The sequence below is a fragment of the Phyllobates terribilis genome, unplaced genomic scaffold (assembly GCF_046119375.1).
Source record: "Phyllobates terribilis strain yellow unplaced genomic scaffold, ASM4611937v1 Scaffold_3__8_contigs__length_932513732, whole genome shotgun sequence".
Taxonomy (NCBI): domain Eukaryota; kingdom Metazoa; phylum Chordata; class Amphibia; order Anura; family Dendrobatidae; genus Phyllobates; species Phyllobates terribilis.
This window is the reverse complement of record NW_027362763.1, coordinates 727,256,312-727,283,726: the sequence shown is the minus strand read 5'-3', so window position 1 is coordinate 727,283,726 and position 27,415 is coordinate 727,256,312. Positions and strand designations below refer to the sequence as shown.

At 41.1% G+C, this 27,415-nt stretch overlaps 1 protein-coding gene across 3 annotated transcripts in view; it reads left to right on the top strand.

The window, feature by feature from the left end:
* The first annotated feature begins 2,413 nt into the window (after positions 1-2,413).
* KCNK12 (potassium two pore domain channel subfamily K member 12) overlaps positions 2,414-27,415 on the top strand; it is a 302,315-nt gene continuing 277,313 nt past the window's right edge. For 2 of the 3 annotated variants that reach the window (XM_073673321.1, XM_073673322.1), the window contains exons 1-2: positions 2,414-2,837; positions 3,181-4,183. In XM_073673321.1, coding sequence (XP_073529422.1) covers positions 3,841-4,183 — 343 coding nt within the window. In that variant the 5' untranslated portion in view covers positions 2,414-2,837; positions 3,181-3,840. Of the gene's footprint in view, positions 2,838-3,180; positions 4,184-27,415 lie in introns of those variants that run through there. The other variant, XM_073673323.1, reaches the window with a different exon arrangement.

Below are 27,415 nucleotides of genomic sequence, written 5' to 3'. Positions count from 1 at the left end.
TAGATGATAGATAATAGATAGATGATAGATAATGGATAGATAGATAATGGATAGATAATAGATAGATAGATGATAGATAGATACTATTTATAATATATACTGTATACCTTTATCTATAAATAGAAAAAATGATGCAGCACCAGCTTCAGAGTAAAGGATAGGTGCTAGCCTACTGGTTGTAGCCCAAAAACTAGATAATATAAAAATGAAAAAAGCAGGCAGCACTCAAAAATGGGAAACTATCAAATGTCCAGTGAAACTTTTATTAAGCCATATGTGCAACAGGCAATGTTTTGGGGCTCCACATAGACTTTTAATAGATTCCCATTCTTGAGCGCCAGCTACTTATATGTATATACTGTATATATATATGGCATATATTAGTTATTAGATAGCGTGCAGGTGTGTTTACATTTTTTTTATTTATTATGCTTACTTAGCTCATTCATATAGCGCCATTAATTCCACAGCGCTTTACATATATCATCATCACTGTCCCCATTGGGGCTCATAATCTGGATTCCCTATCAGTATGCCTTTGGAGTGTGGGAGGAAACCGGAGAACTCTGAGGAAACCCACGCAAGCACAGGGAGAGCATGCAAACTCCTTGCAGATGCTGTCCTCTGTGAGATTTGCTTTCTTCTATGAGGACCCCAGCGCTACAAAGCAACAGTGCTGCTAACCACTGAGCCACCGTGCTGCCCAGCGTGATTGTCATTTAGCAAAAAGAAACAATTGCCAAAGGCAGAATTACAGCAGCTAGGGTATACTAAGAAGCAGACAAAAAGAAAAAAACACTAATATAAAATATAACTTTTAATAGATATTTTAAAAGACCAAACAGTAAATGTGTGAATGGACAAAGACCATAAAAAGTGTCAGTGCAAACAGGGTGAGGGTAAGGGGTAAATACCAGTTGTATCATTCAGGCTAGCCCTAAATATCCCTCAAAAGACTGAGATCCTGCCTGACAGCGGACGTTTATCACCCTAGCGAGATGGTTTGGTGTCCCCACTCCACGTCGGCTTTCCCTTGGTTGCCCTATTGCACCCTTGCACCAAACACACAGAAAAATAAAAATAGGATCAAAATCTATGATCCTTTGCAGTGGTACCGTCCAGGCCACAGACAGGCCTTAAAACAGATCTAACCAAAATTTTATAGATTTCAGTCTCTCTTAAAGTCAATAGAGGGATAATTCATGTTACAATATCTCAATGAATAGATCACAAAGCAAAAATCTTAAGACAAAAAGAGACTTAGAGCATATTCAGAGAGAGCAATGGACTTATTTGTGGTAAGTAGTGGATGCTTCCAAGTAGTAACCGGATAGTCCCATTCCAGATATTTGCTCTGTAGGTTGCACCAGTGCAAATGAAAAAGTCCCAGAACTATGGCGCAAAGAGTGCCAATAGCTATCCCAACGCGTTTCACCCTCTCCTCATTCAGGGCTCATCAGGGGACAAATCAGGAGACATGCCATAATAGGAGCATGGGCAGTAATAATGTACTTGCCGTGGACCATCACAGTCAATGCCTATTTCTAAAATGAATTAGCCCCCCCTTGGAAAATAAAAATAACAGATGCTCACCTCCCATACTGGTGCCATTTCAGCAATGTTGGTGGCCAGATCTCCAATGGCTCACGTGACATTGTTATACCATGTGAGCCCTGCAGCCAATCAGCACCAACTAGTTGTCTGCTGCTCTCTCACTTCTTCCCATTGTCCGACATTCATCCTTAGAAAGTGAGCGAACCCCAGCCCAATAGTGGCTGCTGATTAGCTGCAGTGCTCTCATGGTATAACAATGCCACGTGTACACCGGCAGATCCTGAGCTGACATCACTGGAACAGCGCTGGTGCGGGAATTGAGTTTATGTTATTTTTATTTTACAAGGAGGACAACTTTATATAAAAAGGGGTTGTCCAGGTCGTGACCAAAGCATCTCTGCAGCACAGGGTTGCCCGCTTGACTTTTTATTTTTTTCTGGGCGACTTACCAAAAAATCACGGACAGACACTATTTTTTCCGGACACATTGGAAAACCACAATAAATCATTATGATTATCAATGATCTATGTCTACAGCCCATAATTCTGATAAGAAGAAATCAGCTGCATTCACTGGAAACTGTAAAATGCTGATAATTACAAACAAAATATTCTGTATAACTTTCTTCCATATCAAAAAATACATTTTTTTTTTACGGCCAGGGGAGAAAAAAAACTGTCCTATTCTTACGGACTGTCCTGGAATTTCTGGACAGTTGCTAACCCTGCTGCTGACTCTCTATATATGCATTCTGCTAGATGAGTATATATTACAAATGTGCTCAGTATATGTTTGTATCAGCTGAGTTAATGTATTCTTCTCTCTTCAGTTGCAGTTCTATATAAAATAAAAACATCCTGTTCTCTTCTCCTTGATGTGTCCTCATGTATTCGTATCCTGCTTCCATGAGAAGAAGTGCAGCCCTTGAATGCTGTTTGTAGAAGAGGAGTGGAGGATCCAGGGATGATCTAGCCTGCAGCAGCCCCTTCCCTCCTCTCAGTGCTGGAGATGACTGCTGACCTCAGTAGCACAGTGCACTCTCCAAGGTGCTGAAGTGAGTGAGACAAGCAGCCTGCAAACTGCACAGCAAACTACACTATCCTAAGCTGATTATGCAACCCAGAGCAGACAAATGGCAGAAAACACAGCTCTGTCTGCAGGAAGACACAAGTATTTCTTCAAATAAGAGAAAACGCCTTAATCTATTCCCCTCTATTGATACAATATATTCTAAGGCTGCAGGAAGGCATCTGCTCAGATAGAAGACCACCCAAGGCTCAAGGTATGTGCTGGCACCAGTGACTTTTGTGCAACATATTACTAAATAACTATCAGTTCTAGCTATTTAATTGCTTATGCTATTGTTCTTACATTGTGTCTTTTCAGTATAGCCTGATTGATTATAATGGATCTTATTGCTGCTTTTTTTCTATTGTGATGTGATGTATATTTTTGGCATTGTTCTTCTATTCACTCTATATATAAGTATTTAGTGAAGTATCTGTAAGGCGTTGGAGTGTTAATTCATTGCAAAGGATGTGAAAGTTTGTCACACCTTTCTCATCTTGTCTTTGCCATGTCACAATACAAAAGTTTACCTACTAAATTATTATTTGTGATTCAAGGTCCAGCAAGAGGAAACCATATACTTTATATCTGCAGAGGTCACAGGGGGTGGGCTGTAATGAAGATACATGCAATGGATGGGTTTTGCCATGTCTAAAATCCCCCCCATCCACCCCTATCATTACAAATGGATCAACAATCATGGATACAAATTTCCAAGGGAAATCATAAGGATTTGCATTGAAGGTCATGGGCTGGATGAAATTCTATACACTGGAGGCGTGTGGATTTGTAACCAGTAAATGTTATATTTGCTAGGACTGAGCTATATAATATTAGCAGTATCATTAGAGTATGCAACATTATTACCAAGTGCCATAAAACTATATGCATGCATGGTCAGTGGACAAAGGAAGCCTTCACATGAGACATTGCACCTTGAGAAGCCATGTGCAGATATTCCCTCAAAGAAACCACAGGCTGAAGATCCCAAAGGGCTTTGTACTCCAAACTGATTCCTCAATGTCCTCCAAACAAATAGACACAATGTCAAATGAGACATTAGGAAGAGTTACAGTTCTCCATCTACTTCCTTGAACTTGCAGAGTAAAAGGTGAATTACACTTTGTGGATTGTCTCCTTATGAAGTGCGGTCAAATGCCTCTCTATCCGATGAGGTGTTGGTTGCTGTCCAGCCGCCCAGTGGTGCTGAAATTTGGATGATGTCTAGCAGGAGAACTAAAAGCTGCTGTTGCTTACTGCCACTGAATGAAGACAACGGGAGATTCCTTCTCTTAGCCATTTTCATTGTACTTTATCTGATAGCAGGAGCCACTATCTTCTCCACCATAGAGAGTCCATCTGAAACTAAAGCTCATAATCACTGGGACAGGATCTTGAAGAACTTCAGTGAGTCCTTTAATATCAGCCTCCTAGAGCTGCGGTCATTCCTTAAAGATTATGAAGCAGCAATGGCAGCAGGGATCAGGGCAGATGCCCTCAGACCAAGGTGGGACTTCACTGGTGCTTTTTACTTTGTAGGAACAGTAGTCTCAACTATAGGTAAGATTTCATCCTTCGTGTCAATATATGCTTATAATGGCATGGTGCAAGCAGAACTATGACTATAGATCTCAAGAAATCCATTATAGGGAGAGTATCATCTATCTATCATCTATATCTATCTACATATCCATTTTATATATATATATATATATATATATATAAAATCTACCTATCTATACTTCTATCTATCTTATATATTATGTATCTATTTATCATATATCTATCTATCAATCCTTCTATCTCTCATAATCATCTACCTATCTGTCTATCAATCTATCTATCCTTCTATCTATCGTAGTCATCTACCTATCTATCAATCTATCTATCCTTCTATCTATCATAGTCATCTACCTGTCTATCAATCTATCTATCATCTATCATAGTCATCTATCTATCTCATATCTATCTATCATAGTCATCTATCTATCTCATATCTATCATCTATCATAGTCATCTATCTATCTCATATCTACCTATCTCATATCTATCTATCTATCTATCTATCATTCTATCTATCTATCTATCTATTATCTATCTATCTATCTATCAATCTATCATTCTATCTATCTATCATTCTATCTATCTATCTATTATCTATCTATCTATCAATCTATCATTCTATCTATCTATCATTCTATCTATCTATCTATTATCTATCTATCTATCTATCAATCTATCATTCTATCTATCTATCATTCTATCTATCTATCTATCTATCTCATATCTATCTATCTATTATCTATCTATCTATCTATCTCATATCTATCTATCTATCTATCTATCTATCTATCTATCGCATATCCATTATTTTTTCTGCACCAGATACTTCTAATACTTTAAGTGCGTCCATACATTTTATCAATTGGTGCATGGTATTAAAAGTTCCAATTCAGCAAAAATAATGCATGTTGCACACTCTAGCATGTTTTAATGTATGTTGTCATGGCAACTGAAGTGAACAACAAAATGCAAGGGTGCCCTCTATAGGCTTCATTTAGGTTTTCTATTGTGCAAGATCTATAGCATGCAGTGCTTGTGTGCAGCATTGGAACAACCACCTGAGCTAAAGATTTTGCTGCTGCTTGTGCAAACACAGTAAAATAGGCATTATGTATAATTAGCAATGGGGTTTGATTTATATATATATATATATATATATATATATATATATATATATATATATATATATATATATATTTGCATTTATTAATTTATATATTTATGTGCAGACTTGGCCGATACATAGTCATACAAAACTTCTAAGAATTGTTTTGCTTCGGGGTGGTAATCTCAAATATTGTACATGATGGAAATAAAATTAGTCACAAGAAGTCCGGTCTGGATAATGGGGGGCTGGTTTTACAATTATATACATAGCACATAAAAGCCTTCATTTTTGATGATATAATAAATGTAGGGCCACTAATTTCTGAAATTGAAGTGGCTCGCTTATAAACCAGTCAGTAATATTAGATTTGTAAAGAATTTTCCATCACTGCTTGACAAAGCCATCATCTGAATTTAGGCCCATGGGTGAACCTTCCCTTTAAGCAGAATTGGTAAGGTACACACATTAAGCGTGCCTCTGTTTTTGCCATTGACTACAACCCCAATCATTATCACCAGCACTGTAATATGTCCTTGTACTGAGGACATGGATCTGCTGTGGGTAAAGCCATGTGAAATATCTTAGTAATGCACATGGCACTTCTTATATTCTTACAGTCCAGATAATAAGATTATTATGATTCATGTACAAACATAAGCCAAATCTACGAAATTGCAGTGATTCATTTCACAAGAGGGAAAAAATGGGTTGTATGGGAAAATGAGCACTCGCATGGCTTGTGGTACCATTAAGTCTTTACAACACGTTGCTACCTAATAACACTCTGATTATCTGTTCATTGGGTACACACCTCTTATTTGATAATAGCACTTGTACATTATTACAGGGGTTGGCAGTACTGGGATTTTCTAGGGGAAACTAGAATGAAAATGCTGATTTCCTTGCCTAAAATGATGCATTGCAGCAATAAAATGAAAGGGTGTCCATCCAATTTAATGTCACTTGTTGTCCTTGAAAAGAGCAGAGGCATTCCTATCATACGTCTATTACTTCAGACAAGTCTTATTGGACATTTGGACAAGGTTTGTCCCTTTAATGACACTGTGGCTGATCCTTAAAGAAAAACTATCAAAGTTTTTATCCTCTTAATATATTGCAGTCCTCATCTAATATTGCACTGTGCACTTACAATTGCTCATTTTGCCTTTCTACCCAGCTAATTCTTCTCTTTTCCATTAGGTCTATGATATCACCTGATTAAACACTGACTAGCTGAATCCTTCTAAGCTGTATATATAAAGTGGAGGTAAATTTTCACTGCATGAGTCATCACTGGAAAAGTCTCTGGCAGGAGGGAGGAGGGAGCTGCTGGGTCAGGAGCTGAAGAGGGGAATGATAAATGCAGGGAAAAGAGACTTCCTGTTGCTACACAGAGCAGAGAAAAGAGAAGAATTATCTGGGTAGAAAGGCAAAATGAGCAATTGTAAATACACAGTGCTGTATAATATGATGACTGCAATATATTAAGAGGATAAAAACTTTAATGGGAGGAGGAGGGGGAGTGCTTCTTTAAGACTTTCAGCTTTGCATATATCATAGAGCCATTAGGTCATATAGACATTATACATCCCCTTCTCGGGATGTCTCTATGAGCTAGAGTAATAAATAGTGACCCATGCATTTAAATAAGTAGCAAATCAATCATGCTAGATTTTACCTGCAGCTAGCTACCCAGAGATTCTTCTTTCTAAAAGGGATTGTCCACTTAAAGAGATCTTCAGAAGTGCATTGCTCCCCAGCCTCCCAGCTTGACGGGTGGAGGGGCATCTTTGATGACTGTTAGTTCGTACCAGCAACATTGTTATGCTGCTGGTCTGAACTGTGCGCTCTCCCATGCTGCTAGCACAGGCAGCATTGCCACTGCAGCATTGGAAGAGCTCAGAGACTTGTATCCAGCTTCAGAGCAGCTCTTGCAAGATAACTGTGCTCTTTGCCTTCGAGATCGGCCACCACTGATGAACTGCAGAGGTGGCCAGTATCCTAGGGAAGGAACAGCAAACTAGAGATTTAAAAATTCTCTCTGTTCTTGAGAATAGAAGACATTTTAATGAAGGGTAAGTTGCTTATTTTTGCAAGCTTTTTGCAATATTACCCATTTCAGTAGATGAGACATTACGACAATTCCTTTAACTTCTCACTTGAAAACGTGTTTTTTTGTATAGGGGAAGCCTTTGATTCGGTTCTTGACGCTCAGACACCACATTACCATTTTTCCTCCTCCACTCTGCTGGAGAACACATTCATTTTTTATTCATGCCAAGCAGATTGATGGCTGATGTTCAGCAGTTCAATAGTGGACTGCCTTCTTCTAGGTAGACCTGATGAAGCCGCCACTCAACCATCCTTCTCCGTTCGATCTTCTGCACAATTGGTTGTGCAATTGGATTTGCAGCAGCAATAGACATCTGAAAAATCTTTGACAATTAGATAACATTGGTATAATGGATCTGCAGGATAGCCTGTGGTTACATGGAAAGAAACTATTTTGCTGTATTCTGTATGCTGTATCAGAACTTACTAGCGCAGCAGGTTTTCCCTGATGGTTTGTACATGACGCTCACAGATCTAGCAGCATATCCAGCAATAGAGATGAGCGAACCCCAACTGTAAAGTTCAGGACAACTAGTGTCCAGTGCTGAACACCGAACACGGACTTCTCTCGGGAGTTCGGGGAGGAGAGAGAGAGAATTTTCCAGCTCCAAAGTTCGGGTCCTCATTGATTTCTATGGAGTTTGGGTTCAGGTTCATGTTCGGCTACAGTTCTGGTACCCGAACCGAACTTCGGACTAAAGTTCGGTCGAACCCGAACTTCCATCGGTCCTCTCATCCCTATACCAGCAATACTCACCTCAATTTCCCTACTTGTTCTCAAACTTCTATGATGTCATCAGAAGGGATGAGCGGAATTTTGAAACTTCAGGTTCTGATATCCGACCTGAATTTTATTCCAAAGTTCGGTTCGGGTACTAGTCCGTGTTCGGCGTTTAGCACCAGACTCAAACTGTCCGGTATGAACGCCCAACTTTTAAGTCCAGGATCGCTCATCTCTAGTAATCAGGTAATAAATATTAGTTACAACAGCTGGACATTTTTATTGATATTTTATTCTCATGTTAGAGTATTCAATTCCCCTGCAGCGCCACCACAGGGAAAAAGAAGCATTACATGGTGACTATTGAAATTAATAAGATGTCGTTGCATAGCTGGGGGAGATAGAGACAAAGCCACATTTATTACTTCATTAATCTCTAATAGGGTATTTAATTTTTTCTTTCATGAAACCTTTAATGAAGGCCAGCTAGCTGGTGCTCTGTTAAAGCTGGAAATCATGAACCTGAGACGAAATCAGACATGAATTGGTGGTACACGATAACATTATGGGCCCGATGTATCAAGCAGAATTCTGATATAAAAACTTTGAAAAGTCGCAAAATTCAGACTTTTGCCACTCCGAACAGGATGGGCAGACATGGGGCAGAATGGGAGCATTCACTATGCCACAAATCTGACTCCAGCAGGGACTGGAGTAGGATTTGTGGTGAGGTGCATTCAGAGGTGCACGCCGCTCATGTAACGCTCATGGTTCACATACGCCTCTTCATGAATCAGGAGCGTCTAACTTCAGCACATCTTCTCAAGAATGGCCTGAACAGAGCAGGTCTTGATGCATCGAGCCCTGTATGCAGGGCCGCCATCAAGGTATTACTACCCTTACTGCTGTATGGGGCCCAATGAACAGAAGCAAACAGGGGGGGCCCCAAAGCGTGTCTCTCCCAGTCTGGTGGACCTCTCGTTTGCTTCTGTTCACCGGGCCACAGTGCAGTTCTTGCTGCTACCGCATACCTCCCAACTTTTGAATAACAAAAAGAGGGACAAATAATGCGGCGCGCGTAGCCCCTGGCCACACCCCAATCCACGCCCATTTACCATTATCTTTCCCCCCCCCGCAGGCAAGCACGCTCGGCATTTATGTTAGTGCCGCCACACACATGCAGCCCCTGTGGCTCAAACTTAGATGCCAAACACATTGAAAATACTCAGCGAACACCCAAGCGTACTTGCCGAAAGGGTTAACAATACACAATGTATTTCTATGGACTTGTATGAGCTGCTTCTGGATGCATTGACTGCATAGTGGAGTCAAGTTAACTAAATCCTCCTATGTTCATCATTAGGAGCTGTAGCTCAATGGTTAGAGATTCAGCCTCTGGATACTGAGTTCCCAGTTTGCATCCTGGGCAAATGTGGTCACAGGAGAAAGAAGAGGCGAGTAATATAATTTAATTTATTCACTGAACAGTGAGCGGTCCCTTCCCCTTCCCCCCGAAGAGGAGGAGCTACACCCCCGACATCGAAGAGGTGAGTATAAATAGAAGCCGGGAAAACGGCTGAGCCGTGATGGGAAAGTCCCGCGGAAGACGGGACAGTTGGGAGCTATGCCACCGCACCGCAGTTATACTTCTCTGCACTGTTATGGTGTGTGGTCATCCACCTACAGGGGGCGCAGTGATGTCCAGTGTCCTTTGATCTCTCGCTGCTCCTTCACCTTTCTGATCAGGAAGTCACGGCAGTAGCAGCAGCAGCTTTACGGCGGGTATAGTAGATAAGAGCAGACCGAGGTGGGGGCTCATTGTTGTTTCCACATGGCATACACCGCCTCTGAGTGTTTCAGGCTCACCTTGCAGTGACCTTACTGCTTCCCCCACACAGAGATGATGGTTAATTTACACCCTGTTGATTGTGACCTGGGAGCAGAGAGGCTGAAGAACAGCACAACATGTAAGGCTTTGTTTATAGGGAATATAGTCAGGACTTCCATAGACTATAGCTGCAGTGTAGGAATTGTCATATCATCAATTACTATATATACGTTTTCTTGTGCTATGTAATCCCTGCTTTGCCACACACACTCTTCTGTTGAAGGATTTCTTTTCATTCGGAACCTGCTGGTACATGAGTACAATGACAGAACTACAGTAAACACTGACATAGCACGTAATGGTCTCCTTACAAAGGCTAATTCAGGTCTTTAAAGGGGTATTGTCAAGTTTGAAAGTTATACCTTATATGTGGGATAGGTAATAACTTTCTGATCATTGGGGTTCAACCGCCGTGGCCCCCACCGATTCCCAGGACTGGGGCTGTAAAAAGTCACATGTGAATGTAGGAGAGGTTGCTCATGCGCACTTCTGCTCCATTCATTCTTAAGGACGTGCTGAAGGTCAGCCAAGCACAGCGCTTGGCTCTATTCCAGCGGTCCCATTAAGAATGAATGGAGCAGAAGTGCGCATAATCGACCACCGCTCCAATCACATGAATGAAGAGCCCATTTTCTCAGGATCAGTATGAGTCTCAGCGGATAGGAACCTTTGGATAGGTCATAACTTTCAGACTTGAGAATACCCCTTTAAGAGACCACCTATTGGCTACTTGCAAGCCAATTAGCAGATGTTTTCTGGCATGTTTACACAGGCCAACAAACATTCTGTGTCCAAAGTACGATCAGTAATGGGAACCTGTCCTGTTCAAAAAATGCTATCTACTTTCAGCTTTGGGATTAATCTGCGCTATATATATAAATATATATATAATATATATTTATAAATAGCGGTATAATGCTGCTGGTTACCGTATTGATACCTCAGCAACTGGGAGGAAATGGACTAATATCCTCATTGTGGCTGCTGGCTTTCAGTCATTGGGGCGAGCATGGAGCATTTGCAGTCACTTCTCACTATCCAGTGAACAATGGTTGTAATTACTCCCTGGCACTTTCACAGTTCGCTTTATTCACGCCTGAAAGTGAGCAGCTCCCAGGAAGATACATGTTAATTTTCTCCTGGTAGCTGTGCTTCCATTAAAGAGAACCTGTCATCAGAGTTATACATATTAAACTAAAGGCATTGCCATAATGGAGTTGGTATACTGATCAATGATGAGCCGAGATCTCAATTTGCGCATGCGCTGTTACCGGCGCCATTTTATTGAAACCCTTCAAGAGATCAGTCTGCGCAAGCGCCGACCGCGGCTAGGACAGCGCCGATGTGGAACTTAAGGTAGAAGACAAACAGCAGAGGGGCCATGGCAGGGCCGAAGACCCTACCCACAGTCCCACCCCGTGGCACAGAGACCAAAACTTATAATGATGATTTTATAAAAACCAAATCTGTATACCAGCGCCATTATAGCAATGCCTTTGGTTTAATAAGTATAACCCTGATGACAGGTTCTCTTTAAATGGATTGCTAATTAAGGGACATTATTACTGCTGTGATGTATTTTATTTTTGAGAATGCTGTTTTCAATGGGGGGGGAGGGGCGGTCCTGTTACTGTGCACTATGTCATTTTTTTCTTCATCTGGCGTAGTGTAGAAGTTGGGGGAAAAAGTGGGGAATGTGCTGTAGATAACTGTGTTATTTTCTGCAAAGACGAGTCCTGCCTGGAAGAACTGATGGCGGTCTGTGCAAGATGAAGGACTTCACCTAGAAATGCCACCGGTGAGTCAATGTGTTACCTGTACACTGTATACTATACACTATATACAGGGCTCCTGTGTATAATGTCACTAGTGATATACAGAGCTCCTGTGTATAATGTCACTGGTGATCCCTGTATTACCTGTACACTGACACTATACACAGAGCTCCTGTGTATAATGTCACTGCTGATCACTGTATTACCTGTACACTATATACAGAGCTCTTGTGTATAATGTCACCGGTGATCCCTGTATTACCTTAAACTGACACTATATACAGAACGCCTGTGTATAATGTCACTTGTGATCACTGTATTACCTGTACACTGACACTATATACAGAGCTCCTGTGTATAATGTCACTGGTGATCACTGTATTACCTGTACACTGACACTATATACAGAGCTCCTGTGTATAATGTCACTGGTGATCCCTTTATTACCTGTACACTGTCACTATATACAGAGCTGCTGTGTATAATGTCACTGGTGATCACTGTATTACCTGTACACTGACACCATACACAGAGCTCCTGTGTATAATGTCACTGGTGATCACTGTATTACCTATACACTATATACAGAGCTCCTGTGTATAATGTCACTGGTGATTACTGTATTACCTGTACACTGACACTATATACAGAGCTCCTGTGTATAATGTCACTGGTGATCCCTGTATTACCTGTGCACTGACACTATACACTGTATACTATGTACAGATCTCCTGTGTATAATGGCACTTATGGCAATATTAGTATTGTGTTTTTTTTATTAATGATTAGCATTGTAGTATTTAGTCACTTTGGTGTGGCAGTATTTGTTCCTGGTATGTGGTAGTATTCAGTCACTATGTGATGGTAATATGTGGTCTGGTCATGGTGTGGTCATATTTGTCCCTTGTATGTGGTATTATTCGGTCATTATGTGGTGGTATTATGTGGTCTGGTCACAGTGTGATGGTATTTGTCCCTTGTATGTGATATTATTAGTCATTTTAAAAAATGTATATGACACATTCCCTTAAAGAAAAATAAATAAAAATATACCTAAAAAGAGTATTGGCTATTTTAAGAAATGTTTAATAGGTTAGAGTAGAGTAAGGCCCTGACAGAAGAGTCTACCTTGTCCTGGTGACGGCTTAAAAAATCTTTTGGGCAAAACAAAAGCTGATGGCTATGTATGTTATATAGTGTTCGATGACTTAATGTGTGATTGGTGAGGATGTGGTGCAGAAGTGGAGTTTTTCCAAGTTGGCGGTGTGACAGTGGAAGGTTCGAGGAGTGGAGGCTGAGCTGGGGTGGAACCTGGGCGGAGTCTCAAGGGGGTTCGAAAATTTTGCCAGTATGGGGCCTGAAATTCCTGGTGGCAGCCCTGCCTGTTTGTGAATTTACTAGTCAGCTTAGTAATGCCATGCCATAAATAACAACAATATAAAAATGCAACCATATGCATTATCATCCATTTGAAGTAGTAATACATAGATTATGCCCATCTGAAGAGAGCATATTGTAGGGACTACTCAATTTTACCATTTGATATTGGTGCATAGTTCCTCATTAAAAGGGTTTTTCAACCTTTGGAGACATTTTTCTTATTTAAATTGAGTTTCGTTAAAATTTTTGCATCATTTGGCTTTTCCAACCCCTGGCAAAAATTATCGAATCACCGGGCTCGGAGGATGTTCATTCAGTTGTTTAATGTTGTTGAAAAAAAGCAGATCACACACATGGCACAATACTAAAGTCATTTCAAATGGCAACTTTAGAGCTTCAAGAAACACTAAAAGAAATCAAGATTAAAAATGTGGTACTCAGGGTAATTTTTTTCAGACCAAGCAGAGGGAAAAAATTATGGAATCACTCAATTCTGAGGAAACAATTATGGAATCATGAGAAACAAACACACAAAAGAACACTCCAATACATCACTAGTATTTTGTTGCACCACCTCTGGCTTTAATGACAGCTTGCAGTCTCTGAGGCATGGACTTAATGAGTGACAAACAGTACTCTTCATCAATCTGGCTCCAACTTTCTCTGATTGCTGTTGCCAGATCAGCTTTGCAGGTTGGAGCCTTGTCATGGACCATTTTCTTCAACTTCCACCAAAGATTTTCAATTGGATTGAGATCCGGACTATTTGCAGGCCATGACATTGACCTTATGTGTCTTCTTTCAAGGAATGTTTTCACAGTTTTTGCTCTATGGCAGAATGCATTATCATCTTGAAAAATGATGTCATCATCCCCAAATATCCTTTCAATTGATGGGCTAAGAAAACTGTTTTATCAATGTAAACTTGGGCATTTATTGAAGATGTAATGACAGCCATCTCCCCAGTGCCTTTACCTGACATGTAGCCCAATATCATCAATGACTGTGGAAATTTGCATGTTCTCTTCATGCAGTCATCTTTATAAATCTCATTGGAACGGCACCAAACAAAAGTTCCAGCATCATCACCTTGCCCAATGCAAATTCGCGATTCATCACTGAATATGACTTTCATCCAGTCATTCACAGTCCACGATTGCTTTTCCTTAGCCCATTGTAACCTTGTTTTTTTCTGTTTAGGTGTTAATGATGGCTTATGTTTAGCTTTTCTGTATGTAAATCCCATTTCCTTTAGGCAGTTTCTTACAGTTCGGTCACAGACATTGACTCCAGTTTCCTCCCATTTGTTCCTCATTTGTTTTGTTGTGCATTACTTGTTTTGGAGACATATTGCTTTACATTTACGGTCTTGACGATTTGATGTCTTCCTTGGTCTACCAGTATGTTTGCTTTTAACAATCTCCCCATGTTGTTTGTATTTGGTCCAGATTTTAGACACAGCTGACTGTGAACAACCAACATTTTTTACAACATTGCGTGATGATTTACCTTCTTTTAAGAGTTTGATAATCCTCTCCTTTGTTTCAATTGACATCTCTCGTGTTGGAGCCATGATTCATGTCAGTCCACTTGATGCAGCAGCTCTCCAAGGTGTGATCACTCCTTTTTAGATGCAGACTAACGAGCAGATCTAATTTGATGCAGGTGTTAGTTTTGGAAATGAAAATTTACAGTGTGACTCCATAATTTTTTCCTCAGAATCGAGTGATTCCATAATTTTTTTCTCTCTGCTTGGTCTGAAAAAAATTACCCTTACTGAGTACCACATTTTTAATCTTGATTTCTTTTAGTGTTTCTTAAAGCCCTAAAGTTGCCATTTGAAATGACTTTAGTTTTGTGCCATGTCTGTGATCTGCTTTTTTTTCAGCAACATTAAACAACTGAATGAACATCCTCCGAGTCCGGTGATTCCATATTTTTTGCCAGGGGTTGTATATTCTCTTCTTTTTCCTGCACATTTATTTTTTTACGTGGTTTGTGGTCATAAATCAGGTGAGCGGAGAAAAAAAGAAAAACAGATGAAAGAATTAGTCCTCATATACGAGAAAAACAGACCAAATATTTTGATCAGAATTTGATCACAGTATGGTCCGAATGTCATGAGTTTTTGTCCACTTTCTCCTATGTGTCAGTCCATGAAAATTAGACCGCACTCGAATGTCATTGAATTGCATTGCTGATTTTTATTCGGATCAAAATTAGACACGTGTCCGCGAAAAATCCCGGACATATGAAAAGCCCCATAGACAATCACAGGTATGAGTGCTAACCGTGAAAAACCACGGACAGCACTCGTACGAGAACATTGGATGATTGAATGAGGCTTTACAAACTCTCTCGTCAAACCATCTGAACAAGCTCACTGATGGATTCTCAGTTTTTGAAGAAACTTGGCAGGAAGGTTGTTCCAAAGATCTTGGAGAAGTAACCACAGATCTGCTGTGGATGTCGCTTCTGCAAATCCTTCTGTCTCTTCATATAATCCCACATAGACTGTTTGATCTCATTCTCCAACGCATAGGCTACAGAAGGCAAATGGTGCAACATTTGTAATGAAACCCAATTACAACAATGATTTTTAGCACAAAATACATGCATTTAAGTAAGAAAAAATATGTCACCAAAGGTGGACAACCCCTTTAAAGCTTGAGGAATGTACATACATAGAGTCTGTTGTAACCTTCTCATTAATAATGACCACTAAAAATGCACTACAAGCCCAGATATGTTTTCTTATTATATATTATTATAAATATTTCAGTATACAGTACAGACCAAAAGTTTGGACACACCTTCTCATTTAAAGATTTTTCTGTCTTTTTATAAATATGAAAATTGTACATTCACACTGAAGGCATCAAAACTATGAATTAACACATGTGGAATTATATACTTAACAAAAAAGTGTGAAACAACTGAAAATATGTATTATATTCTAGGTTCTTCAAAGTAGCCACCTTTTGCTTTGATGACTGCTTTGCACACTCTTGGCATTCTCTTGATGAGCTTCAAGAGGTAGTCACCGGAAATGGTTTTCACTTCACAGGTGTGCCCTGTCAGGTTTAATAAGTGGGATTTCTTGCCTTATAAATGGGGTTGGGACTATCAGTTGTGTTGTGCAGAAGTCTGGTGGATACACAGCTGACAGTCCTACTGAATAGACTGTTAGAATTTGTATTATGGCAAGAAAAAAGCAGCTAAGTAAAGAAAAACGAGTGGCCATCATTACTTTAAGAAATGAAGGTCAGTCAGTCCGAAAAATTGTGAAAACTTTGAAAGTGTCCCCAAGTGCAGTTGCAAAAACCATCAAGCGCTACAAAGAAACTGGCTCACATGAGGACCGCCCCAGGAACGGAAGACCAAGAGTCACCTCTGCTTCTGAGGATAAGTTTATCCGAGTCACCAGCCTCAGAAATCGCAGGTTAACAGCAGCTCAGATTAGAGACCAGGTCAATGCCACACAGAGTTATAGCAGTAGACACATCTCTACAACAACTGTTAAGAGGAGACTTTGTGCAGCAGGCCTTCATGGTAAAATAGCTGCTAGGAAACTACTGCTAAGGACAGGCAACAAGCAGAAGAGACTTGTTTGGGCTAAAGAACACAAGGAATGGACATTAGACCAGTGGAAATCTGTGCTATGGCCTGATGAGTCCAAATTTGAGATCTTTGGTTCCAACCACCGTGTCTTTGTGCGACGCAGAAAAGGTGAACGGATGGACTCTACATGCCTGGTTCCCACCGTGAAACATGGATGAGGAGGTGTGATGGTGTGGGGGTGCTTTGCTGGTGACACTGTTGGGGATTTATTCAAAATTGAAGGCATACTGAACCAGCATGGCTACCACAGCATCTTGCAGCGGCATGCTATTCCATCATGTTTGCGTTTAGTTGGACCATCATTTATTTTTCAACAGGACAATGACCCCTAACACACCTCCAGGCTGTGTAAGAGCTATTTGACCAAGAGGGAGAGTGATGGGGTGCTACGCCAGATGAACTGGCCTCCACAGTCACCAGACCTGAACCCAATCAAGATGGTTTGGGGTGAGCTGGACCGCAGAGTGAAGGCAAATGGGCCAACAAGTGCTAAGCATCTCTGGGAACTCCTTCAAGATTGTTGGAAGACCATTTCCGGTGACTACCTCTTGAAGCTCATCAAGAGAATGCCAAGAGTGTGCAAAGCAGTCATCAAAGCAAAAGGTGGCTACTTTGAAGAACCTAGAATATAAGACATATTTTCAGTTGTTTCACACTTTTTTGTTAAGCATATATTTCCACATGCGTTAATTCATAGTTTTGATGCCTTCAGTGTGAAAGTACTGAAAAATCTTTAAATGAGAAAGTGTGTCCAAACTTTTGGTCTGCACTGTATATGTAATTATTACTACAGTTCTGAGTTATTAATTTCTTATTGGGAATCATCTCCTGCTTGCTGTGGTAGAAACTAAATGATCTTTTTATCCTCAGTGAAACAATGGAATCACAAAATATTTGTAGATTTCATGGATCAGTTGTTTGGACATAATGATATATGCATTGGCAGATATAGAAGTCAGGCCTCCAATAGCAAAGATCACATTTGGGACAATCTTCCTTACCAACAATCAATCAATCAGGGCTGTTCTTGAATTCTCCAACGGCACTATGAATCAGTCATACAGACCGTCTCTATTGTACGGCTGACTTTGGATATATGGCAAGGTACTTTAATAAAATAATATCAATTCATGGAGATGGGTTTTCTCCTAGTCTGAAATGTCTACAAGTCTCAATTCAAATCACACATCCTATTCATGTCTCGTTGCACTGTACTTCTGAAATTTTGTGTGTAACGTTTCCACTCTATTAGACTTTACCACATGCCCATCAGAGGTAAATTCACTTGAATGAATGCTGTCAAACCAAGCATGTTATATTGCTGGATTTATAGGCTGAGTTTAGCTAGCTGATTCTATCATTTGGCTTAGCTCATCTTGATATTTCATTTTGCTACTTCTTCAGTTGACAGGATGCTAAAAAATATGTGCCACTATGCTACAGTGCTCGTATGCTCATATTTTGAGCATGCATTCAGTTATAGGCATTATGTGATACAAACCATGGTCTGGAGGAGATGAAAAAGTATAGAAAAAGGAAGTATCCCCATGCTTTATGAACATTAGTGTTGATGTTGTCATTGAGAAATGCAGATATACAGTACTGTCCAAATGTTTTAGGCAGGTGTGGGAAAAAGATATTGCAAAGTAAGAATTATTTCAAAAATAGAAATTGTAGTACTTTATTTGAATCAATGAACAAAATGCAAAGTGTTAAAAAAGAATTCTAAATCAAATAAATAGTTGGTGCCCTTTGCCTTCAAAAAAGCATCAAAACATAAATTCTTCTAGATACAATTACACAGTTTTTAAAGGAACTTGGCAGGGAGGTTGTTCCAAACATCTTGGAGAACTAACCACAGTTCTGTGGATGTCGCTTCTGCAAATCATTCTGTCTCTTCAGGAAACTTAGTGCAGTAGGTGAAAGACATGTCATGCTTACATCCTTTCAAAATCAGAAGATGTCCAGCAGTGCCATCAGCCCAGAACTGGCAACAACCAATGAGTTCCAGCTATACCCATCTACTTTTATGAGAAGTCTTGCCAGAAGTGGTCTTCATGGAAATATTGTTGGCAAAACCCAGACCTTCAACATGGAAACAATGTAAATCGATTCAACCGTACATAAAAACATAGGAACTGGGGTGCAATGAAATGGCAGCAGGAGCTCTGGACTGATGAGTGAAATGTAAAATATTTGGCTGTAACAGAAAGCAGTTTGTTTGCCAAAGTGTTGGAGTGTCTGCAGGCAGCAATGAAGCACAGTGGAGGGTCCTTGCAAGCTTAGGGCTGCATTTCAGCAAAGAGTTGGAAATTTGATCACGATTAATAATGTCATCAGTGCTGGGAAATACAGGCAGATACTTATCCATCATGAAATACCATCAAGGAGGAGTCATATTGACTCCAAATTTATTTTGCAGCATTACAATGACCTAAACATCCAGCCAATGACATTAGATCTATCTTCAGCATAGAGAACAAGCAGTCCTGGAAGTGATGATATGGCCCCCACAGAGCCCTGATCTCATCATCATCGAGTCTATCTGGGATTATGTTAGGACAGAACCGGCGCCCTTGCATGAGTCCCCTTCCTCCTCTAAGCAGGGACGCCGGCGTGTTCACTCACCTCTCCATGATGCTCCAGTCCCCACCATCTCTGTCTCCTCCCAGGACCTACATATAGCATGCAGGTTTGCTAGAAGAATGTTTTAAGGCGCACATGCGTACTCCCTGTTTCTTAAAGGGGCCACACGTGCTTCTGAAAATGTCTCCAGCCAATGGTTGGGAGACATTAGGTATTTAAGGCACCTTCCCCAAATGGGAGGTGCCTTAGCAATGTTAGCATCAGTGAGTTTCCTGTTACCTAGTTGTAAGATCCCTGTACCTGTGCTCTCTGAATCCTGATCCTGTCCGTCCCATTTATCTGACCCTGTCCTTCCTGTCTGCACCTGTTCCAGTCCATCCTGCTGTACCTAAACCAGAACCCATTCTGCCTGTGTCTAGTCCTGTTCCTGATCCATCCTAACCAGCAACTGTGAACCTGCACCTGTGATCCCATATCTGTGGCCGTCCCATGTTTCTGTACCTGTCCTTCCTGTGCCTGATTTTGCACCTGTCTACCTGCCATATCCCTCCTCCTAACCAGTTCCTGGCCGATCCTGCTTCTCTGCTCCTTTGGGGGTCAACTGCCATGGCTCCAGGGTCTGTCCTGGAATAGCACCTAGCGTCCACCTGGGCTCAAGTCTAACCAAACCATCAAGGGCTGTAGTGAAGAACCAGGTGTTTGCTTAGTTACGCCCCTCTAGGCTCTCCCCGGACTGTGGCACAGTGGTTCCACAACCACGTGAGTAACAGATTACATGAAGAGACAGAAGGATTTGCACAAGCGACATCCACAGATGATCTGTGGTTAGTTCTCCAAAATGTTTGGAACAATCTTCCTGCTGAGTACCTTTTAAAACTGTGTGTAAGCATACTTAGAAGAACTGATGATTTGATGCTTATTTGAGAACAAAGGGCGATCATCAAAGATGAGTGAATAAATTATAGTGGAATTCTCAAATTTTACAAAAATCCACAAACGCCAAAATCTTATTTTTTTGTATTTCACTTCCATACTGATTCAGCAAAATGGTGGGCACTTGACACCATTTTTCTGAACCATAAAAGGCCATCAAAAGGTTGAAAGAAATCTAAAAATCTTTATACTCTCCTTACCGTTTACCTCTCCAGCCCCTCAGCTACTCACCACCACCCATCCAGTCCTCGCCCCGTATTCTGATCCCTTGCCACTTGCACTGGAATCCCCATGAAACCGCGACCTTCTGCACACTTGCGCAGTACCCTCTCTTTCTCATAAAAGCTGGAAGTCCCAACTGAGCATGAGAGGCCCGGGGATTTCAGCACAAGCTGCAGGTTTCAAAAGATAAGTAGATGACCAGACAGGTGGCAGTGAGTAGCCAATCGAATCAAATTGCCCGGAAAAACTGAGCAAACAGGCGAATTAGAATATTGCTTGATCTGCTCATTTCAAGCAGTCACACCTAATAATGATTTAATTTAGATTACTCCTTTGTTCAATCACTTTGTTAAAAATAAACTATTAACATTTCGGTTTTTGAAAGCATTCGTACTTTACTGCATTTTTTTTCCTCACTTGCCTAAAATTTTTCCACACAACTGTGTATATTTAAAGGGCCATTTTTCGACTACTTCTTGATGATAAGATATTAATACCTTGCCTGAACAAGTATGAAACAATATCCGATGGATGCATGATTTTCTGAATATGACTTCCATAAATTTTTTTTCATTCGAAAAACCAAATAAAAATTATATTACGAAAACAAAATCCTTATAAGGAATAGTAGTTTAAATAATAGCTGAAATAAAAAAAAATTAAAAGGGTTTTAAGTCTGCCTGCGGCCATCAACTAAAAAAAGACTACTGAGGATACAGTTGGCGCTAGCTACTCCATCTTGCAGGTCCCTGAGGAAATCCATTCTTCTTGCTTTTTCACTCTATACATCAATATGAACTTACAATGGGCCCCTGGGTTGCATCCATGGAGTAGCCTCTAGTCAGAGAAGCAAGCTTGAGGCAAGGATGGTCCATCTAGTAGGATCAGTAGCAAAGAGGACAAAATCAGAAGGAAATATTGTAATTAGTGATGAGCGAGCATGCTCGCCACTGCTCGGTACTCGTCCTAGCATCTCAGTACTTGATATGCTCGGAGCTCGCCGAGTACTTTCGAGATGCTCGGGCGGGAGCTTGGGTCCCCGTCCTGCATGTTTGGCGCTATTTAGAGCACCAATAATGCAGGGATTGTCTGCCACTCACTGTAATGTCACAGCCATGGTGGTTGTGGCATTACAGTGATTGCCCAAATCGATGGGAACAGTGCTCACAGTGAAACATGAAAAGCCTGCAATTCATCAGCGGCATACACCGGTACCCGACAATTTAGAACAGAAAGAATAGAGCATCACACATAGATTAGATAGATAGAAACATGTCAGTCACATATATAATAAGTACAGTGACAGTGTTGGTTACTGTACTTGTTATTTAGTGTTAAAATAAAGGATTAATTAAAAAAAAAAATAATAGTGTTTTCATGCACCCGTCTCTTTAAAAAAGCCGGCCGGCAATTCATCAGCGGCATACATCGGTACCCGACAATTTAGAACAGAAAGAATAGAGCATCACACATAGATTAGATAGATAGAAACATGTCAGTCACATATATAATAAGTACAGTGACAGTGTTGGTTACTGTACTTGTTATTTAGTGTTAAAATAAAGGATTAATTAAAAAAAAAATAATAGTGTTTTCATGCACCCGTCTCTTTAAAAAAGCCGGCCGGCAATTCATCAGCGGCATACATCGGTACCCGACAATTTAGAACAGAAAGAATAGAGCATCACACATAGATTAGATAGAAACATGTCAGTCACATATATAATAAGTAGAGTGACAGTGTTGGTTACTGTACTTGTCATTTAGTGTTAAAATAAAGGCTTTATTAAAAAAAAAATTGGCGTAGGGTTCCCCGTAATTTTAGTCTCTAGTGGAGGTTAAGCAGACGGCTGGGGCAGATGTTTGAAGCCCGGGAAGGGGGTAATACCCACGGAGCTTCCCAGGCTACTAATATCAGCCCCCAGCTGAATACCTAGCCTTTACCAGCTATTAAAATGGGGGACTCCCCAAAAAAAAAGACGTGGGGTCCCCCCTATTTTAATAGCTAGCAAAGGCTAGGCAGACAGCTGGGGGCTGACATTAATAGCCCAGGAAGGGTGCCATGAATATTGGCCCCCTCCCAGGCTAGAAACACCAGCCGTCAGCCGCCCCAGAAATGGCGCATCCATAGGATGCGCCAATTCTGGCACTTAGCCTCGCTCTTCCCACTGCCCTGTAGCGGTGGCAGTGTTGTAATAGGGCTGGGGTTGATGTCATCTTATAATGCCAGCTGACATCAAGCCGAGGTTAGTAATGGAGAGGCGTCTATAAGACACCCCCATTACTAACCCCATAGTCAAAGTAAAAAAAAAACACAAACACCCAGAATAAAGTCCTTTAATTGAAATAAACACACAATTCTTTAATGTTCTAAATTAAACCATACTTACCATCACGCCCATTCCAGCTGAAGCCAACGATCTCCTGCAATAAAAATAAAATAATAAAGCAACCTCATCCTTACCTTTCCATGGTTCCCAGGACGGCTCCAGCTCTGCTACATTCACATGACAGGCTGGATCGCAGCCGAAAGCTGCCATCCAGCTTGCCATGCCTCAGACACTGAGAAGCGCAGGCATGCTTGCGCTCCTCAGTGTCTGGCTGTGACGGCATCCAGATGAGCCGAGTTCATGTCCAATGAACTCAGCTCACCTCATGCACGTCAGTGACAGCGTGGGAAAATTCTCCTGCGCTTGCAGTGAGCACAGGAGAATTCTCTCACGCTCACCGCAAGCACAGGAGAATTTTCCCACGCTGTCAGTGACGTGCATGAGGTGAGCTGAGTTCATTGAACATGAACTCAGCTCATCTGGATGCCGTCACAGCCAGACACTGAGGAGCGCAAGCATGCCTGCGCTTCTCAGTGTCTGCGGCATGGCAAGCTGGATGGCAGCTTTCAGCTGCGATCCAGCCTGTCATGTGAATGTAGCAGAGCTGGATTCATCCTGGGAACCATGGAAAGGTAAGGATGAGGTTGCTTTATTATTTTATTTTTATTGCAGGAGATCGTTGACTTCAGCTGGAATGGGCGTGACGGTAAGTAGGGTTTAATTTAGAACATTAAAGAATTGTGTGTTTATTTCAATTAAAGGACTTTATTCTGGGTGTTTGTGGTTTTTTTTAACTTTGACTATGGGGTTAGTAATGGGGGTGTCTTATAGACGCCTCGTCATTACTGACCTGGGCTTGATGTCAGCTGGCATTATAAGCTGACATCAACCCCAGCCCTATTACCCCACTGCCACCGCTACAGGGCAGTGGGAAGAGCGAGGCTAAGTGCCAGAATTGGCGCATCCTATGCTAGCTATTAAAATAGGGGGGACCCCACGTCATTTTTTTTTGGGTCCCCCATTTTAATAGCTAGTAAAGGCTGGTTATTCAGCTGGGGGCTGATATTAGTAGCCTGGGAAGCTCCGTGGGTATTACCCCCTTCCCAGGCTTCAAACATCTGCCCCAGCCGTCTGCTTAACCTCCGCTAGAGACTAAAATTACGGGGAACCCCACGCCAATTTTTTTTTTAATAAATCCTTTATTTTAACACTAAATGACAAGTACAGTAATCAACACTATCGCTGTACTTATTATATATGTGACTGACATGTTTCTATCTATCTAATCTATGTGTGATGCTCTATTCTTTCTGTTCTAAATTGCCTGGTACCGGTGTATGCTGCTGATGAATTGCCGGCCGGCTTTTTTAAAGAGACAAAAACACTATTATTATTTTTTAATAAATCCTTTATTTTAACACTAAATAACAAGTACAGTAACCAACACTATCACTGTACTTATTATATATGTGACTGACATGTTTCTATCTATCTAATCTATGTGTGATGTTCTATACTTTCTGTTCTAAATTGTCGGGTACCGGTGTATGCCGCTGATGAAATGCCGGCCGGCTTTTTTAAAGAGACGGGTGCATGAAAATCGGAGGGCACTAGTGTGTTCCAAGTGCCCTGCTATGTTTTTCATGCACCCTCCTATATACCCTGCCTGCCTGTCTGCCTATATATTCTGCCTGCCTAACGTTTAATTGAGCACTGTTCCCATCGATTTGGGCAATTTTTGACCTTCTGCAGACCGCCGGGGGGGACCACCAGAAAAATGCTCGAGTTTCCCATAGACTTACATTGAGCTCATTGCTCGGGTCGAGCACCCGAGTATTCCAATGTGCTCGACCCGAGCTTCGAGCACCCGAGCATTATAGTGCTCGATCATCTCTAATTGTAATGTGAAAAATATCTGGGATCAGATACCAGTAGGTCAGTCAGACGAGTTAAGATCAGATGAGGGAGGATCACAGGGACAGAAGTATTCAGGGTTACAAGCTGGGTCAAGAACAGGATGTGTACAACAAAAGAAGAGCACCCGAGTACAAGGAGTAAACCAAGCAAAAAACTGTCAACTCCCAGCAGGTTGTGGTGCTTAAATACTAGTCACATAAGAGAGCTCATTACTAGAGATGAGCGTTGTTCTACTCGAACTGTTCGCCAATCTCAAATTCGAGCTGTTTTGGGCGGTGTTCGAGCCGTTCGGCGAACACGAACAATTTGATAAAAATTCGGCTGTTCGAGGTTATGTTCGATAATTGTTCGTGCACCAAAATCATAACTGGATTTTTTCTCAGTAATGATGAAAATTAATGTTAATACGCAGTTTGAGTGTACAGCGGGGTGGGGGGAGGGGCAGGGGATGGATCTCTGCAGGAACAATGAAGATCTCCATTTTTTTTTCTCTTTCCCGCATTTGCAGTGGGGAGGTGCAATCTGTCAGCCTATCAGCAGCGCACACACGGAGCGAAGTGCTTTTTTTCACACAAGCAAGGGCATGTGTCATTGGCAGTGTATGTCACATGTCCTTGCCCTATAAGACCAAGCCATTTTCCCCGTCGCCACCATTTTCTCACTGCTGCAGCTGCGTGTTAGACGGCACCGCTGTTGCTGTGTGCGCTATACCTTGTTAATTTCAAGCCAATTTTCGCACAAATATACAGATAGCTTGGGAGTAGGGAATAGTTGTGATTGCAGTCCTTTTAAGGACTAGGTTACAGCATTTCCTACGACTTTTATCAGGGAGGTCTGTGCTCTTAAATAGATAGGTTGTGGGAGTAAAGACTAATTGTAATTGGAGTCCTTTTCAGGACTAGGTTACATCAGTTCCTATCAGTTTTTGCCAGGCAGGTCTGTGCCAGTGCTGTGCAAGTTTTTTTCACAGCATTTGGCTGAATCTAGCAAAGCTAATCCTTTTTGGCCTATTGCAGAGTGTGTTAGTCAGTGGAGTAGCCTATCTGTGTTGCAAGATATACCACCTGTGTATAGAATACCAATTTTTTTACTGCACCTAGTGAAGTCAAATCTTTTGGGCATAGCATCATTCTATTAGTCCATCTATACTGACCTCCATCAGGTTGCAAATTAAAACTAATTTTTGTCTGCATCTACAGTACCTCTGAAAAAATATTTGGGCTTCTAGCTGTGTGTGGGACTTGTTGTATTAGTCCATCTATACTGACCTCCATCAGGTTGCAAACTGAATATATTTTTTTCTGCATCTACCTCTGAAAAAATATTGGGCTTCTAGCTGTGTGTGGGTCTTGTTCTATTAATCCATCTATACTGACCTCCATCAGGTTGCAAACTGAATATAATTTTTTTCTGCATCTAGCTCTGAAAAAATATTTGGCCTTCTAGCAGTGTGTCGGACTTTCTCTATTAGTCCATCTATACTGACCTCCATCAGGTTGCAAATTAAAACTAATTTTTAACTGCATCTACAGTACCTCTGAAAAAATATTTGGGCTTCTAGCTGTGTGTGGGACTTGTTGTATTAGTCCATCTATACTGACCTCCATCAGGTTGCAAATTAAAAATAATTTTTATCTGCATCTACAGTACCTCTGAAAAAATATTTGGGCTTCTAGCTGTGTGTGGGACTTGTTGTATTAGTCCATCTATACTGACCTCCATCAGGTTGCAAACTGAATATATTTTTTTCTGCATCTACCTCTGAAAAAATATTTGGGCTTCTAGCTGTGTGTGGGACTTGTTGTATTAGTCCATCTATACTGACCTCCATCAGGTTGCAAACTGAATATATTTTTTCTGCATCTACCTCTGAAAAAATATTGGGCTTCTAGCTGTGTGTGGGTCTTGTTCTATTAATCCATCTATACTGACCTCCATCAGGTTGCAAACTGAATATAATTTTTTTCTGCATCTAGCTCTGAAAAAATATTTGGCCTTCTAGCAGTGTGTCGGACTTTCTCTATTAGTCCATCTATACTGACCTCCATCAGGTTGCAAATTAAAACTAATTTTTATCTGCATCTACAGTACCTCTGAAAAAATATTTGGGCTTCTAGCTGTGTGTGGGACTTGTTGTATTAGTCCATCTATACTGACCTCCATCAGGTTGCAAACTGAATATATTTTTTTCTGCATCTAACCCAGCCAATAGTTTTGGCCTAATACCACAGTTTGGCCACTCAGCTCTGCTTGGTTACCATCCATTGTTTTTTTGTGCAAACAACTCCAGAGTTGTGAATTAGTTAACCACCAAAATGAGTGGAAAAAGGCCTGCTGCTGGTGGAAAGGGGAATAGGCGTGTTGGGAAGGGGAAAAAAGGTTGTGTCCGTGGGGTAGGTGTTAAAGCAACAGTAACATCTGCAGAAGAAAGACCATCTTCCAGCCAAACTAAAATGTCTACTTCTTTTAGCGGACAATGTGATAAGATCCCTTTCTTACGGCCACGCCAATCGCTACAAATTCCAGATGAGGCACAAAAACAGCAGGTGCTTCAACGGATATCAAGTGCTCCTTTAAGTGGGCTCTCCTCCACATCAACTTCAACATCACAAATACTCCAGTCCTCAAAGGTGTCA